This window comes from Salvelinus alpinus, chromosome 9 (genome assembly GCF_045679555.1).
Source record: "Salvelinus alpinus chromosome 9, SLU_Salpinus.1, whole genome shotgun sequence".
Taxonomy (NCBI): domain Eukaryota; kingdom Metazoa; phylum Chordata; class Actinopteri; order Salmoniformes; family Salmonidae; genus Salvelinus; species Salvelinus alpinus.
The window spans coordinates 14,527,500-14,543,610 of record NC_092094.1 but is presented as its reverse complement, the minus strand read 5'-3'; the positions used below and the strand labels follow the sequence as shown (position 1 = coordinate 14,543,610).

At 40.4% G+C, this 16,111-nt stretch overlaps 1 protein-coding gene across 1 annotated transcript; it reads left to right on the top strand.

The window, feature by feature from the left end:
* The first annotated feature begins 445 nt into the window (after positions 1 to 445).
* Positions 446 to 14,831, top strand: cpa5 (carboxypeptidase A5). The gene is made up of 12 exons (XM_071416075.1): positions 446 to 556; positions 2,056 to 2,250; positions 2,940 to 3,021; positions 9,859 to 9,993; positions 10,311 to 10,412; positions 12,555 to 12,656; positions 12,891 to 12,992; positions 13,081 to 13,191; positions 13,571 to 13,661; positions 13,874 to 14,073; positions 14,242 to 14,326; positions 14,550 to 14,831. Exons 2-12 carry the CDS (start codon positions 2,183 to 2,185, stop codon positions 14,735 to 14,737), a joined length of 1,266 nt encoding a protein of 421 aa, XP_071272176.1. The 5' UTR covers positions 446 to 556; positions 2,056 to 2,182; the 3' UTR covers positions 14,738 to 14,831.
* The last annotated feature ends 1,280 nt before the right edge of the window (positions 14,832 to 16,111 follow it).

The following is a 16,111-nucleotide window of genomic DNA, read 5'->3' as shown; positions in this document are numbered from 1 at the left end:
AAAATGAATGAACACGTAAACTACAGTAGTCTAATGGTTAATCCTTTCAAAGCTGTTTTGTTGGGTGTGGCTGTATTGGTTCTGGTGGAGCAAATATATTAGGCAGTCATGAGCCTATTGTTGTTAGTGTTTACAGTCAATGTATATACTATTTACAATTAAATGTGTCCTCTTACAGTATATGTTGATAGTTTTGGGGGGATATTTGACCACATACCAGACAGAGGAGCAGCAACTTGGTCGTGTGCAACACATTTCACATTTATGACAGAGATTAATAGTATGTCTGTCACGCAGATTATACATCGACCCTCTGGTTGATTGGTTGAGTCTTGACACAGTCATGGATAGCAGCTGCATTTACTGTATAGCTATCCCTCCCAATCTTAAACCTGCACATACTTATCATGCAGATGCAGGAAGTGTGTAGTAATGATGTGGTTTAGAGACATCCTACGTCATGTGCATCTGTTTTGCTGTCCTTTTAAAAGAAGGCCTTGGGTGTTTCACAGCTTGTGGCCTTGTGTAACCGTGTTACAGACAAACTGCAAAACAGGTGGGTATCTAGGCAACTGTATAAATAATCATAAAATCATCATTAGGGGATGATTTGTGTAATTTATCAAACTTATGATAAATTCAAATGACATTTCTTTCAATGCAGGCATGATTTTGTATGCCCTGTCTTTGCCAGTTGGTATGCAGAATAATCTTGCATGTGAGAGAGAAAAAATAACTACAAAACAAGATATTGTTAGACAAAATAAGGTCATGGTTCAAATGCATTCTAACAGGATTTTGTGCGCAGTGCTACTTGACAAATGTATTGCTGTCTTTTAGACAAATGTATTGTGGGTGTGCCTGTCTGGAAGTTAATGATTTACTTCTAGTATGGAAAAACCAACATGTACAGTATCTTTAATCTGTCATTCTTGTTATCAGCTCGATTGCATAAAACAGACTACAGTTACCCTTTTTAGAACATGCACAGAGGAGGGAGGGCAGAGAGATCTGGGAGTGCATACTGTTTCAGTCTCAAATGAGAGGGCCTATATCAACCAAACACGTAGCCTAAATGTAATTGAATAGTTTGTCAAATGATGTCTTAATAATTCAACTGCCTTCCCAGCAAACAATGAATGTTCCTACCTCTTACAGCGTTCCTACAGTAGACACCAAATAGAACCTTTCAATTCATTCTGACAAGAGGAAAAATAATTTGACAAGTGATATTTTGAAAACAAGCAGCCACTGTATCTTCTATTTTATTTTTTGGTACTTTACCACTTTTTCGTGATTTCCAATTGGTTGTTACAGTCTTGACTCGGGAGAGGCGAAGGTCGCGGCTCCTTTACACACTGCACGCTTAACCCAGAAGCCAGCCGCACCAATGTGTCGGGGGAAACACCGTACACCTGGCAACCAAGTCAGCTTGCATGCGCCCGGCCTACCACAAGAAGTCGCTAGAGCGCGATGGGACAATGAAATCCTGGCCAGCCAAATTCTCCCCTAACCCGGACGATAGTGCGCCGCCTCATGGGTCTCCCGGTCAAGGCCGGCTGTGACACAGGCTGCAGCCTAACTATCATAAAACAGTTCCATTTCACTACGTTGCACTTTCTGTTTTAATTTAACTCTGCTGATTATAGTGTTGCTGAATCTGACACTAACCAGGCAGTACTGTAGCACAACTTCCTGAATACAGGCTGACCCAAATGCATTGGCCTTCATCTGGTGCTTTGCCAAATGTGGCCCTTTTGCCGCCCTTCATAACATGTCATTGGAATTTTCTTATGAATGCTTTCTGAAGTATTTATATAGGCCTTAGAAAGGGTTTATAATGGCTTCATTAAGCCTTAAAAGTTATTGTTTGTGTAAAGCTGGACTGAGCACATAAGTCAAATGCCTTAACTTGTAGGCCTAGTATACCCACTCTACATGTTTGTTTCAGATTTATTCATAAATACATGTATTTTTTTACAAAACTCAAACTAAAGCAAATGCTGGCAAAATGGATGGCAAAGGTACAGAAACGACCCATCTGGTATTTCCCAGGATCTCCTGGCTGGGATGGGAAGAAAAGCAGCAGGCATCATACACAAGTCCCCTTAAGCAAGGTCATGTGACCAGGACCATGGCATAAAAGGTGGTGGCCAAGGTGTGTGTCTCTACTCTATTGGCAATGATGAAGGGGCTGCTGGTCTTGACTGTGCTGTTTGTGGCCATTTTCGGCAAGGAAACATTTGAGGGGTGAGTGGATACACCAATGGTTGGTACTCATTTTGGGGAATATGTCCAATTCTATTTGGTGTCATGTTTGATATATCACCAGTAGTTGCTATATAAAGATTGTTATAAACTGGGTGGTTCGAGTCCTGAATTCTGATTGGCTGAAAGCCGTGGTGTATCAGACGTTATAACACAGGGTATGACAACATTTATTTTTACTGGACTAATTATGTTGGTAACCAGTTTATAATAGCAATAAGGCACCTTGGTGCTTTGTGGTATATGGCCAATATACCACGGCTAAGGGTTGTGCCTAAGAACAGCCCTTAGCCGTGGTATATTGGCCATATACCACACCCCCTCGGGTCTTATTGCTTAACTGAACCATGGGAAGGGTAATAAAAACATATGTCCTGCTTGCCTCAGTGATTCTGTAGACATGAGTTGCTTTTTCAAACTGTGTGACAGTCAGGCTTTATTACTTTTCAATAAATTCAAATTAATCATTAAAGATGGCTACTCAATGTTAACTGTTGAGAGGAAGCAAAACTTATGATCAAGGTTGACTCCAACTGTAAGTCATTATGTTGCTAAGCAGACGTTTCACCACAGTCTATGCTACTCAACTTCTCCCTTTCTCAACTCCAACCTCCCTCTCGGACCATTACTCAAGCATAGTTCAAATTTGAATGGTTCTCCTGTCTTTGCAGTGACCAGGTCCTTCGTATCACTGGGAAGGATGAGGTCCAGCTCGCTCTCCTGAAGGACCTGGCTGAGATGGAACATCTCCAGGTGTGGCATGACAATGATCATCATCATCATCATCATCATCATCATTATCATCATCATCATATCCACCACTGAAGCCACATATATCTAACCCCACCACCTCATTCAATACACTATAGCCTACTGCATTGGCATTTCCATTTCAATACGAAGTTTGACAAACATTGCAATGAACACAATATGAATTCATATTATTTCACTAGACCAAGGCCTGGGAGGGATAAATAATATGTTTGTCATGGTCATGGGCAAAGAAACTCAAAGGGGGTGATAATGTTAATGAACAATAATTTTGATCCGATTGTGCAAACAGATCCTCAAGGAAGATGGATCCTTTTAAATATGCTATTGGACCAAAAACAGATTTGGCTAATTAATCTGGTCCAACTATTGATGATCCACACTTCTTTGAAAATATATACAATAATCTATTGAGCTCACAAGTAACAAATTAATATATTATTATGGTGGGAGATTATAATACGGTTTCAAGTACCTCAAAGGATCGTAAAAGAAATGACAATACAAACTATCACCCTCATGCAATTAAGGAGATCACGAATATCATGGATACATTAGAACTAGTGAATATATGGAGGCTAAAAAACCCTGATCTAGTGAGATATATAGTACATGGAGGAGGCTTAATCAAGCTAACCGTCTTGACTACTTCCTTGTGTCATTCTTGCTGGCATCAAAATGTACTAAAGACCGAATGCGAACGGACCACCATCTAATTGGCCTCCACATAACTCTTACAGAATTTCCATGATGATGGGGATGGGGATATTGGAAATTTAATCAAAACCAACTGGATGACAATTTGTTCTTAACCAACACAAAATAATTCATAATTTGATTTTTTTTCTGCACAACATAGGTACTGGATTGGTACTGGACCCTTATTGTATGGGACACTTTCAAATGTACTTTTAGAGGCCATTCAATACAATACTCAAACATTGAAACAAAAACAGTTTTGATTAAAAGAGATTAGACTAATAAAGAACATAGAGGAAATAATGGTGGAGGTAGATGGCAATAAAAATTGTACAATAGAGGCACAAAATAAGTTAAAGGAAAAACTAAAATAATTAGAACTAGATTAGAATGAGAACTTATTCAAGAACGATGAAGTGTAATTTATTGTAAAAATAAAGCTAACTGGACGGAACATTTTGGAAAATGCACTAAATCTTTCTTGAATCTTCAACATAGAAATGCTACCAAAAAGAATTTACAGAAACTCGTTACAAATGACGGAGTCATCCATGATTCACCAAATTATGTTTTGAAAGAGGAAGCTAAATATTTTAAGCATATGTTTTCTTTTCAGTCTCCTCCATCTCCACTGAATGATGCTAACTGTATGGATTTTCCCCTAATAATAATCATGTAAAATTAACAAATGTACAGAAAGACCTGTGTGAAGTTAAATAAAGGTGAACTTCTTGAAGCAATTAAATCTTTTCATTCTGGAAAACCCCAGGGCTTGGTGGTATACCAGTAGAAGTATATCAGACCTTTTTTGAGGTACTCAAAGATCCATTATTAGCATGCTTTTACTACTCCTATAAAAATGGTAGACTATCAGGTACTCAGCAAGAAGGTCTGATTTTTTTTACCATCATCTTTGAAATGCAAGAGAAAGGCCATAATGTATTATTCCAGCCCATGCGCAATTTAGATTGTGGCCACTAGATGGAAGCAGTGTATGTGCAAAGTTTTAGACTGATCCAATGAACCCTTGCATATCTGTTCAAAATGTTGCATCAACACTGCCTATATGTGCCTAATTGGTTTATTAATACATTTTCAAGTTCATAATTGTGCACTCTCCTCAAACAATAGCATGGTATTCTTTCACCGTAATAGCTACTGTAAATTGGACAGTGCAGTTAGATTAACAAGAATTTAAGCTGATACATACCATATCAGATATGTCTATGTCCTTGGAAAGTTCTTGTTACTTACAACCTCATGCTAATCACATTAGCCTACGTTAGCTCAACCGTCCTGATGGGAGGGGGGGCACCGATCCCGTAGAGGTTAAAGTTATGTACTGTATAGCAACCACAGTTGTAAAATAGTAAATAATGACTACTTCTCAGAAAGAATTGAGCTGTCAAGAGGAGTAAAACAAGGCTGTCCATTGTCTCCATATCTATTTGGTATGGCCATTGAAATGCTAGCTATTAAAATCAGATCCAACAAGAACATCAAGGGGTTAGAAAAAAACAAAAGTGTCAATGTATGCCAATAACTCAAGTTTCTTCTTAAGTCCGCAATCTGGATCCCTGTACGGTCTCATTGAAGATCACTTTTCTAGCCTCTCTGGACTAAAACCCAATCATGATACATGTACCATATTAAGTATTGGATTGTTAAATGACACCATTTTTACACTACTGTACCTTGTAGTTTACCAATAAAATGGGCTGATGGTGAAGTAGACATGCTTGGTATTCATATCTCTAAAGATGTAAACAAACTTACCATAACCGATTTCAATAGAAAGTTAGCAAAAATAGACAAGATGATGCATCCATGGAAGGGTAAATACCTGTCTATTTATGGATAAATCACATTTATTAACTCTTTGGTCCTATCACAGTTTACTTACTTACTTATGGTGCTGCCTACTCCAGACTATTCATTTTTTAAATCATATGAGCAAAGAATATTTCACTTTATTTGGAACGCTAAGCCAAACAAAATTAAACATGCCTTTTTTATATAATGAATATGAGTTTGGGGGGCTGATAGGATTAAATATTACAGCATTAGACCTCTCACTAAAAGCTTCACACATACATAAATTATACTTGAACCCAAACTAGTTCTCCAGTCGATTATTAAGAAAGGCTCATCCTTTGTTCAAAAATTGCCTTTTTGCAACTTATATGGATATGAATATATAAATATATTGAATGTTTGTTCAAATCAAAGTTACAACCAACTGATTGCAGTATTACCATAAAAATGGAAGAGGCAAGTGGAAGAGGGAGAAGGTAGGGAACTGGTTTGTCTGCCATATATTAAAGACAAAAATTGTCTGAAAAAGATTGGCATAAATAGACAAATATACCAGTTACATTTGAGGACAAAAATGTTGACAGCTGCGCCATACAGGTTGCAAAATAGCTGGGAAGAGATTTTAGATGTAACGATTCCATGGCACAATATATACAAAATTATTCTAACCAACAGAATACTGTATATGTACAGTGGGGAGAACACGTATTTGATATACTGCCGATTTTGCAGGTTTTCCTACTTACAAAGCATGTAGAGGTCTGTAATTTTTTATCATAGGTACACTTCAACTGTGAGAGACGGAATCTAAAACAAAAATCCAGAAAATCACATTGTATGATTTTTAAGTAATTAATTTGTATTTTATTGCATGACATAAGTATTTGATACATCAGAAAAGCAGAGCTTAATATTTGGTACAGACACCTTTGTTTGCAATTACAGAGATCATACGTTTCCTGTAGTTCTTGACCAGGTTTGCACACACTGCAGCAGGGATTTTGGCCCACTCCTCCATACAGACCTTCTCCAGATCTTTCAGGTTTCGGGGCTGTCGCTGGGCAATATGGACTTTCAGCTCCCTCCAGAGATTTTCTATTGGGTTCAGGTCTGGAGACGGGCTAGGCCACTCCAGGACCTTGAGATGCTTCTTACGGAGGCACTCCTTAGTTGCCCTGGCTGTGTGTTTTGGGTCGTTGTCATGCTGGAAGACCCAGCCACGACCCATCTTCGATGCTCTTACTGAGGGAAGGAGGTTGTTGGCCAAGATCTCGCGATACATGGCCCCATCCATCCTCCCCTCAATACGGTGCAGTCGTCCTGTCCCCTTTGCAGAAAAGCATCCCCAAAGAATGATGTTTCCACCTCCATGCTTCACGGTTGGGATGGTGTTCTTGGGGTTGTACTCATCCTTCTTCTTCCTCCAAACACGGCGAGTGGAGTTTAGACCAAAAAGCTCAATTTTTGTCTCATCAGACCACATGACCTTCTCCCATTCCTCCTTTGGATCATCCAGATGGTCATTGGCAAACTTCAGACGGGCCTGGACATGCGCTGGCTTGAGCAGGGGGACCTTGCGTGCGCTGCAGGATTTTAATCCATGACGGCGTAGTGTGTTACTAATGGTTTTCTTTGAGACTGTGGTCCCAGCTCTCTTCAGGTCATTGACCAGGTCCTGCCATGTAGTTCTGGGCTGTTCCCTCACCTTCCTCATGATCATTGATGCCCCACGAGGTGAGATCTTGCATGGAGCCCCAGACCGAGGGTGATTGACCGTCATCTTGAACTTCTTTCATTTTCTAATAATTGCGCCAACAGTTGTTGCCTTCTCACCAAGCTGCTTGCCTATTGTCCTGTAGCCCATCCCAGCCTTGTGCAGGTCTACAATTTTATCCCTGATGTCCTTACGCAGATCTCTGGTCTTAGCCATTGTGGAGAGGTTGGAGTCTGTTTGATTGAGTGTGTGGACAGGTGTCTTTTATACAGGTAACGAGTTCAAACAGGTGCAGTTAATACAGGTAATGAGTGGAGAACAGGAGGGCTTCTTAAAGAAAAACTAATAGGTCTGTGAGAGCCGGAATTCTTACTGGTTGGTAGGTGATCAAATACTTATGTCATGCAATAAAATGCAAATTAATGACTTAAAAATCATACAATGTGATTTTCTGGATTTTTGTTTTAGATTCCGTCTCTCACAGTTGAAGTGTACCTATGATAAAAATGACAGACCTCTACATGCTTTGTAAGTAGGAAAACCTGCAAAATCAGCAGTGTAGGACAGCTGTTTCCATCCTCCTCTGGATACGTTGACTTCAATAAAAAACCTTGTGGTTCTCACCCCATTCCATAGACTTAAACAGTAATTATGACAACTTCTCAGAGTTCTTGCAGCATGAACTGACATGTTGTCCACCCAATCAAAGGATCGGATAATGAATCTAGTACTGAAAGCATATGCTACAGCTAGCTAGCACTGCAGTGCATAAAAGTTGTTGAGCAGTTGACTCAACGAGAGAGAAAGACAGTAGTTGAACAGTTTTGAACAAATGTATTTCTTCAAAAATGAAGAAAAAGCAAGAAAGGAAGAGAGAGAGAGAGCAACTATATTTCTTATTATTTTCACTTTCACTTACTTAGCTAGTGAATGCAGCTAGCTAGTTGAGCCTACTCAAACACCTTGCTCAAACATTGAGGGATGCTATGTTACCTAGCTGGCTATGGCTATCCAACACTGGAACTTTTCCAAGTCAAGGTAAGCTTTTGGTTTGATTAATTTATTGCCACCGGGGCCCACCGGTGTAACTGCTAAACTGCTTGTACACTGTACTGTATGATTGTAGCCGGTTTACTAACGCTTTAGTTCTATTACCTATGTTGACTTGACGTTAGCTAATATGGTGACAATGATATAGGCTGTGTGTAGCGGTTAACGGTTATGATATGAAGGTTAGGCTTGGAAAGGTTTTTTCGCCTGGTCACAGACAGCTGATGTGTTGTGCACAAAAGGAAAAGGTGAGAGGAGGAGAGCACGTAGATGCGTGAAGGAATTATCCAACGATCAAAAGGATCATGCTGTTTGTGTGTTGTTGCTATGAAAGTGAACTGTGCTTGCGTGTGATCAGGGGTGTATTCATTCTACCGATTCTGTTGAAAAATGTTTCTTAAACGGAAGCAAACGGAACGAAACGGGGATAAACATATCTGAATTTGTCCAATAGAAACTCTTGTTTGCAACAGTTGGACTAATGATAACACCCTAGAGCAGCTAGATGCAGGCAAGATTGTGCAAGGTGGTTGTAACGATGTGTGCTGAGAGTCGGGAAGCAAGTACAGGGAATGAGTGTTTTAATAAATAAACAAACCAATAAATACGAAACACAAACAACGCACCGACATGAAACAGAGTCAATAACACCTGAAGAAAGAACCAAGGGGAGTGACAGATATAGGGAAGATAATCAAGGAGGTGATGGAGTCCAGGTGGGTGTCATGAGGTGCAGCTGCGCGAGACGATGGTGAAAGGTGTGCGAGATAATCAGCAGCCTGATGACCTAGAGGCCGGAGAGGGAGTATACGTGACAGTGGTATTGAATATGTCAATGTCTGTCACCTTGATTACTCTAATTTCTCTCGACCTGTGCACATACGTTATAAACTTTCATTCATAGGCTAGGTTGTAGCAACCTCATGAATGGTATAGGGAAAATTTGAGTATCATATAGCAGCTAGCCTAAACCTATCGATGTTACATTGAGCTGGGTGAATGGAATATGAATGACAGTCATCCAATATACTGTAATAGAAAAAAGGCCACGCTCATAAAAACATTATCGTCCTCCCTCATCTTAAACGGCACCGACCGCCACTGTTATGTGTCTATGTATATACAGTACATTTATGTGTATAATAAAATATCTATGTGTATATGTATAAATGTGTGTATGTATGTATGTACTGTCTGTATGTAAAATATATCTTTGTCAGGTGAATGCTGTATATAAAAGTACCATTTATGTAGTATGTAAAATGTAATATATAAAATGTGTGTATATGTAACAAGAAAGCTTTAAAACCAAAAAAAGCTACGGATGGGTTAATAATAAAAATAAACAAATAAAAAAGTTACAATAAAAAATGTACTTGACCATGCATTTCCTTTTCACTAGCTGTTCAAAGTGCTTGCTATGTTGGCTTAACATGTCAACTTGTCTTCCGTCCTCCTCCTTCCTCCTCTCTCTCCTCCCTCCTCTCTCTTCTCCCTCCTCTCTCTCCTCGCTCCTCTCTCTTCTCCCTCCTCTCTCCAAGCTGGATGTGTGGATGGAGCCCATTGACCTCTCCACTCCTGTGGACATCAGAGTTCCCTTCACCAGCCTGCAGACTGTCAAGGCCTTCCTGGAGACTGAAGACATCCCGTACTCCGTCATGATCATGGACCTACAGGTAGGATCATACAGACACACACAATATAATTATGGGGTGGGTAGGAGTTGAGGAAGAAGTGACTGAGCTCAGGGAGATTACTTCAGTCTTTACTATGTCTTGAAATAGTATATCCATGTCATGACTTACAGTAAATAAATAAGATGGTTGAATAAGATTATGTGCAACAGCTCAATTTTATCTTTGCTCACAATGATCAAAAGAGATTCGGATAAGTCATATGGAATAACTACATATTGTTTCATAATAGTGTTATAAATCATTGTAAAGTGGTATAAAGCCTTGTAGTGACCTTTTGACCCCCGTTATGCCCACAGGTTATGTTGGACGAGGAGCAGGACCAGATGCTGAGTGCACGTGCCGCTGCCCCCAGAACCACCAATGATTACGACTACTCCAACTACCACGACATTGCTGATGTACAGTTGAAGTCGGAAGTTTACATACACCTTAGCCAAATACATTTAAACTCAGTTTTTCACAATTCCTGACATTTAATCCTAGTAAAAATGCCCTGTCTAGGTCAGTTAGGATCACCACTTATTTTAAGAATGTGAAATGTCAGAAAAATAGGAAAGAGAATGATTTATTTCAGCTTTTATTTCTTTCATCACATTCCTAGTGGGTCAGAAGTTTACATACACTCAATTAGTATTTGTTAGCATTGCCTTTAAGTTGTTTAACTTGGGTCAAACGTTTCAGGTAGTCTTCCACAAGCTTCCCACAATAAGTTGGGTGAATTTTGGCCCATTTCTCCTGACAGAGCTGGTGTAATTGAGTCAGGTTTGTAGGCCTCCTTGCTCGCACACACTTTTTCAGTTCTGCCCACAAATCTTCTGTAGGATTGAGGTCAGAACTTTGTGATGGCCACTCCAATACCTTGACTTTGTTGTCCTTAAGCCATTTTGCCACATCTTTGGAAGTATGCTTGGGGTCATTGTCCATTTGGAACCCATTTGCGACCAAGCGTTAACTTCCTGACTAATGTCTTGAGATGTTGCTTCAATATATCCACATGATTTTCCTCCCACATGATGCCATATATTTTGTGAAGTGCACCAGGCCCTCCTGCAGCAAAGCACCCCCACAACATGATGCTGCCACCCCCGTGCTTCACGGTTGGGATGGTGTTCTTCGGCTTGCAAGCCTCCCCCTTTTTCCTCCAAACATAACGATGGTCAATATGGCCAAACAGTTCTATTTTTGTTTCATCAGACCAGAGGACATTCCTCCAAAAAGTACAATATTTGTCCCCATGTGTAATTGCAAACCGTAGTCTGGCTTTTTTATGGCGGTTTTGGAGCAGTGGCTTCTTCCTTGCTGAGCGGCCTTTCAGGTTATGTCGATATAGGACTCGTTTTACTGTGGATATAGATACTTTTGTACTTGTTACCTCCAGCATCTTCACAAGGTCCTTTGCTGTTGTTCTGGGATTTATTTGCTTTATTCGCACCAAAGTACGTTAATCTCTTCCTCTTCCCATGGTGTTTATACTTGCGTACTATTGTTTGTACAGATGAATGTGGTACCTTCAGGTGTTTGGAAATTGCTCCCAAGGATGAACCAGACTTGTGGAGGTCTACAATTTTTTTCTGAGGTCTTGGCTAATTTCTTTTGATTTTCCCATGATGTCAAGCAAAGAGGCACTGGGTTTGAAGGTAGGTCTTGAAATACATCCACAGGTACTACTCCAATTGACTCAAATTATGCCAATTAGCCTATCAGAAGCTTCTAAAGCCATTACATAATTTTCTGGAGTTTTCCAAGCTGTTTAAAGGCACAGTCAATTTAGTGTATTAAACTTCTGACCCACTGGAATTGTGATACAGTGAATTATAAGTGAAATAATCTGTCTGTAAACAATTGTTGGAAAAATGATTTGTGTCATGCACAAAGTAGATGTCTTAACCGACTTGCCAAAACTATAGTTTGTTAACAAGAAATTTGTGGAGTGGTTGAAAAACTAGTTTTAATGACTCCAACCTAAGTATGTATACATCCGACTTCAACTGTAAGTACCAACCCATCACACAAGTATCAAGGAGAAATGGCCCATTTCACATGATCACTCTGAACTCACACTGAGTGAGACATCTTTAATACTGTCATCGTAAGACCTACCTAAGAATTCTGTAAGCAAATCAAGACACTGTTTTCTGTTGTTGAAACCTACAGTATTTTGGGGAACACCTTATTTGAAGTGTCCTTACATAAGGAGTTCATAAAACAGTCAACAGCAGAACATAAGGATTCATGAAAAGCTTATGTCAACATCTGCAAATTGACAGTATCAACCTGTCTCTGTCTCTGTGTCTCTGTGTCTCTCTGTGTCTCTGTCTCTCTGTCTCTGTCTCTGTCTCTGTCTCTGTCTCTGTCTCTGTCTCTGTCTGTCTCTCTGTCTCTCTGTCTCTGTCTCTGTCTCTGTCTCTGTCTCTGTCTCTGTCTCTGTCTCTGTCTCTGTCTCTCTCTCTCTGTCTGTCTCTCTGTCTCTCTGTCTCTGTCTCTGTCTCTGTCTCTGTCTCTGTCTCTGTCTCTGTCTCTCTCTCTATCTATCTCATCAGATCTATAGTTTCCAGGACATGCTTGTGGCTGAGAACCCCAATCTGGTCAGCAAGATCGTGATTGGCCAGAGTTACCAGGGACGCACCCTGAATGTGCTCAAGGTAAGTTCCTGACGAGAGTGGCATGTTTTATCTGCTATGGCCTTGTCATTTTACTAGTACTCTTTACAAGTGAAATATAGATTTAAAGTCAGTGAAGGTAGTTTTTTCCTAATCCCGGACGAGGCCCTATTTTTGGTACATGTTACATGTTACATGGTTGTATGTTAAATGTGTATCAAGTTTACAGTATTTGAGGATACTTTCTTTACACCCCCCTTCTTCTCTCTTTTCTAGTTCAGTACTGGTGGAACCAACAGACCTGGTATCTGGCTTGACACAGGAATCCATTCCAGGGAATGGATCACTCAAGCTAGCGGCACCTGGTTCGCAAAGAAGGTCCGTGTTTTCTCCACCACAGTCTTTAAACCTTTCCCCTCTCTTCATCTACACATGTATCACTTTAACCTTCTGTTTCCATATCCAGATTGTGACCGACTACGGACATGACGCCGCCCTCACCGCCATCTTGGACAAGATGGACATCTTCCTGGAGATTGTGACCAACCCCGATGGCTACTACTACACCCACAATAGTGTGAGTCTCTCATCACAATAGAAAATGCCCTTACATTTCTAGGTTGATCACAAATTTTGATTACAATGTCATCTCTCCATTTCAATTGACCTCTTCTTTTGATTATTTTATAAGGTCAAAGGGCACATATCAGACTAGGGAGTTGAACACAACAGCCACTCTCATCCTCTTTGATTACTAACTACATATTACATATGTATGCGTGATCTGAATCTCTAATACCAAATATAATCTATCTAATATTGCTTTCACAGTGTTTCGGTATTGTATCCTGCTTTGTCATTTGACTTCGCTCTGACATCATCAACTGCTGCTCACAGCTATGCACTAGACAAAACCAAACAAACCATGAGTCACGATGACCGTTTATGTTCCACAGAACCGTATGTGGCGTAAGACCAGGAAGCCCAACCCTGGCTCTTCCTGTGTTGGAACTGACCCCAACAGGAACTGGGATGCTGGTTTTGGAGGTATACTTTTCCTTGTCACTTGAATGTTGCAAAACACTTTATATTCAAATACAATAGATTCAGAGGTCACAAATTGAATAAGATAACAAATCAAAAGTTTTTGTCAATTAAAATGGTATCTGCTTGCCCTTGGTGAGATAGTATTTTACTGTTAATGTTTAGTTGGGCACTAATCTTTCTTTACCATTTGTTTCCTCCCTGGTCTTTGGTAGAGCCCGGCTCCAGTGGCAGTCCCTGCTCTGAGACTTACCGCGGACCCGAAGCTCACTCTGAGTCTGAGGTCAATTCCATTGTGGACTTTGTAAAGTCTCACGGCAACCTGAAGGCCTTCGTGTCTATCCATTCCTACTCCCAGATGCTCCTCTACCCCTACGGTTACACCAGTACCCCCTGCAAGGACCAGAGCGAACTGGTGAGTCTAGCAACCATTAACTAGTTGTCTTTGACATGTCTAGTAACAACTTGTGGCATTTGTTCCACCAGGGAGTGCCCTGCCAGCATTCTCCACCATATGTGGCTTCACCGGAGAAGGGTGATGCCAGCATGGTACTTTTACATGACTAGTATTATCTTCTCACAGCACGACCTGGCCATGAAGGCAATCACTGAACTGGCTTCCCTGTACGGAACCTCTTACCGATACGGCAGCACCATCAACACCATCTGTAAGTGTCTAACACCAGCTAAACATTTTCACTGCTTTAATGGCTCCCATCCCATGCCATTCCAATGTAGTCCCGCTCATTCTACCAACATGAGTACACACCATCTGTATAACCTAACCAAAGTCATTACAATATTCTTATCTTATGGTTTGTATACTCGTACATACTCGGTGAATTAAAAACAGAAACTATGGTCTATTCCCTTCTTTCTTGTCATTTCCAGACCAGGCTAGTGGTACCACTGTTGACTGGACCTACAACCAGGGCATCAAGTACTCCTACACCTTCGAGCTGAGAGACACTGGTCGCTATGGTTTCATCCTGCCAGCCAATCAGATCCTCCCTACTGCCAAGGAGACTTGGCTGGCTCTGATGGCCATCATGGAGCACACCAAGGACAACACCAACTAGAGGGGTCACCATGACAACCCACTGGACACTGTGAATCCACTAAGGCTGTTTACAGGCCACAAACAGAAGAATAAATGTTTACTGTTATACCTGATTTTGTCTTCTATTTCATTTGACTTGAGGTGATGTTGAAATGAAGCAAAGAGAAAGGTTGCTATGGTTGAAGGTCTTAACATGGTCATTATATTGTATTACAACAAAAAACAACACTAGTCCATAGAGAGTAAAGCATTCAATTTCACCATTCTACACTTTTTAAAGTAAGGATAACTATTTTTGTATTCTTCATATTCCCAATTCAAATGATGACATGAACTGCTACTGGACAACTTAGTGATTCCGCCAATGAAAAATGTAAAGTTCATATGCTGTATAATTTTGGGTTGCATAAGTTGTTTATGTGTATCTCTCACATAGGGTGCCAATGCTAGAAAACTGGTTATGGTTTTCCCAATGAAAATAAGCACCCTTTGGGTGTGGGAAATATGGACATTTCTAGGGAGTGATGTGCCATATAAAGCAGTTTTGGTGTCTCTCTGTCTCCAAGGCTTGCGGCCTACCAAAGGCCTAAAGAAGTTCAGCTGGATTGCCCAGGTCATGTGGTTTAGAAAGGTAATGGGTGTGATAAACCCATCGGAAACACATTTCACCTGGTTGAATGTACATGTATGGTGGTTTGTATTAGTTAGGTTGTTAGGTAAACTACAAATAATCGGTGACAGATTTATGTCTTTAAAGGAGACACAGGCAGACCAATTCTGATATTTTGCCCAATTATTGGCAAAAGAACTGGTCTCATTGGTGAAAAGACCAATTACGAGTGGGGAAAGATCTGAATTGGGCTGCCTGTGTAAACGCAGCCTTTGTTGACTTATTCCTCATCTCCTTTCTTCTTCATGTGAGTATACAGTATTATGCTCAAATAGACTCACTGACTCAGTTCTCAAAAAAGGTTGCGGCGACCCTTGGGGGCATAGCTTTTACAGTGTAGGGATACAAACACAGGCGAACTAAGTAAATGGAATGGGAGGATAAAAACTAGACAATCTGGTCCATCCATTTTCATTAAACTTCTGAGAATCTGCACCATCAGTGTTACATCAGAGTCGTTGTGGAAAACAGAAAAGAAGGAGAAAACACCTGAAGAAAACATCAACTTACAAACCAAGGTAAAAAGTGCTGGACAGGGTGTGTGTCACGTTCCTGACCTGTTTTCTCTTGTTTTCTATGTGTTTATTGGTCAGGGCGTGAGTTTTGGGTGGGCAGTCTATGTTTTCTATTTCTAGGTTGGGTTTTTGTGTTCGGCCTGGTATGATTCTCAATCAGAGACAGGTGTGTATCGTTTGTCTCTGATTGAGAGTCATACTAAGGCAG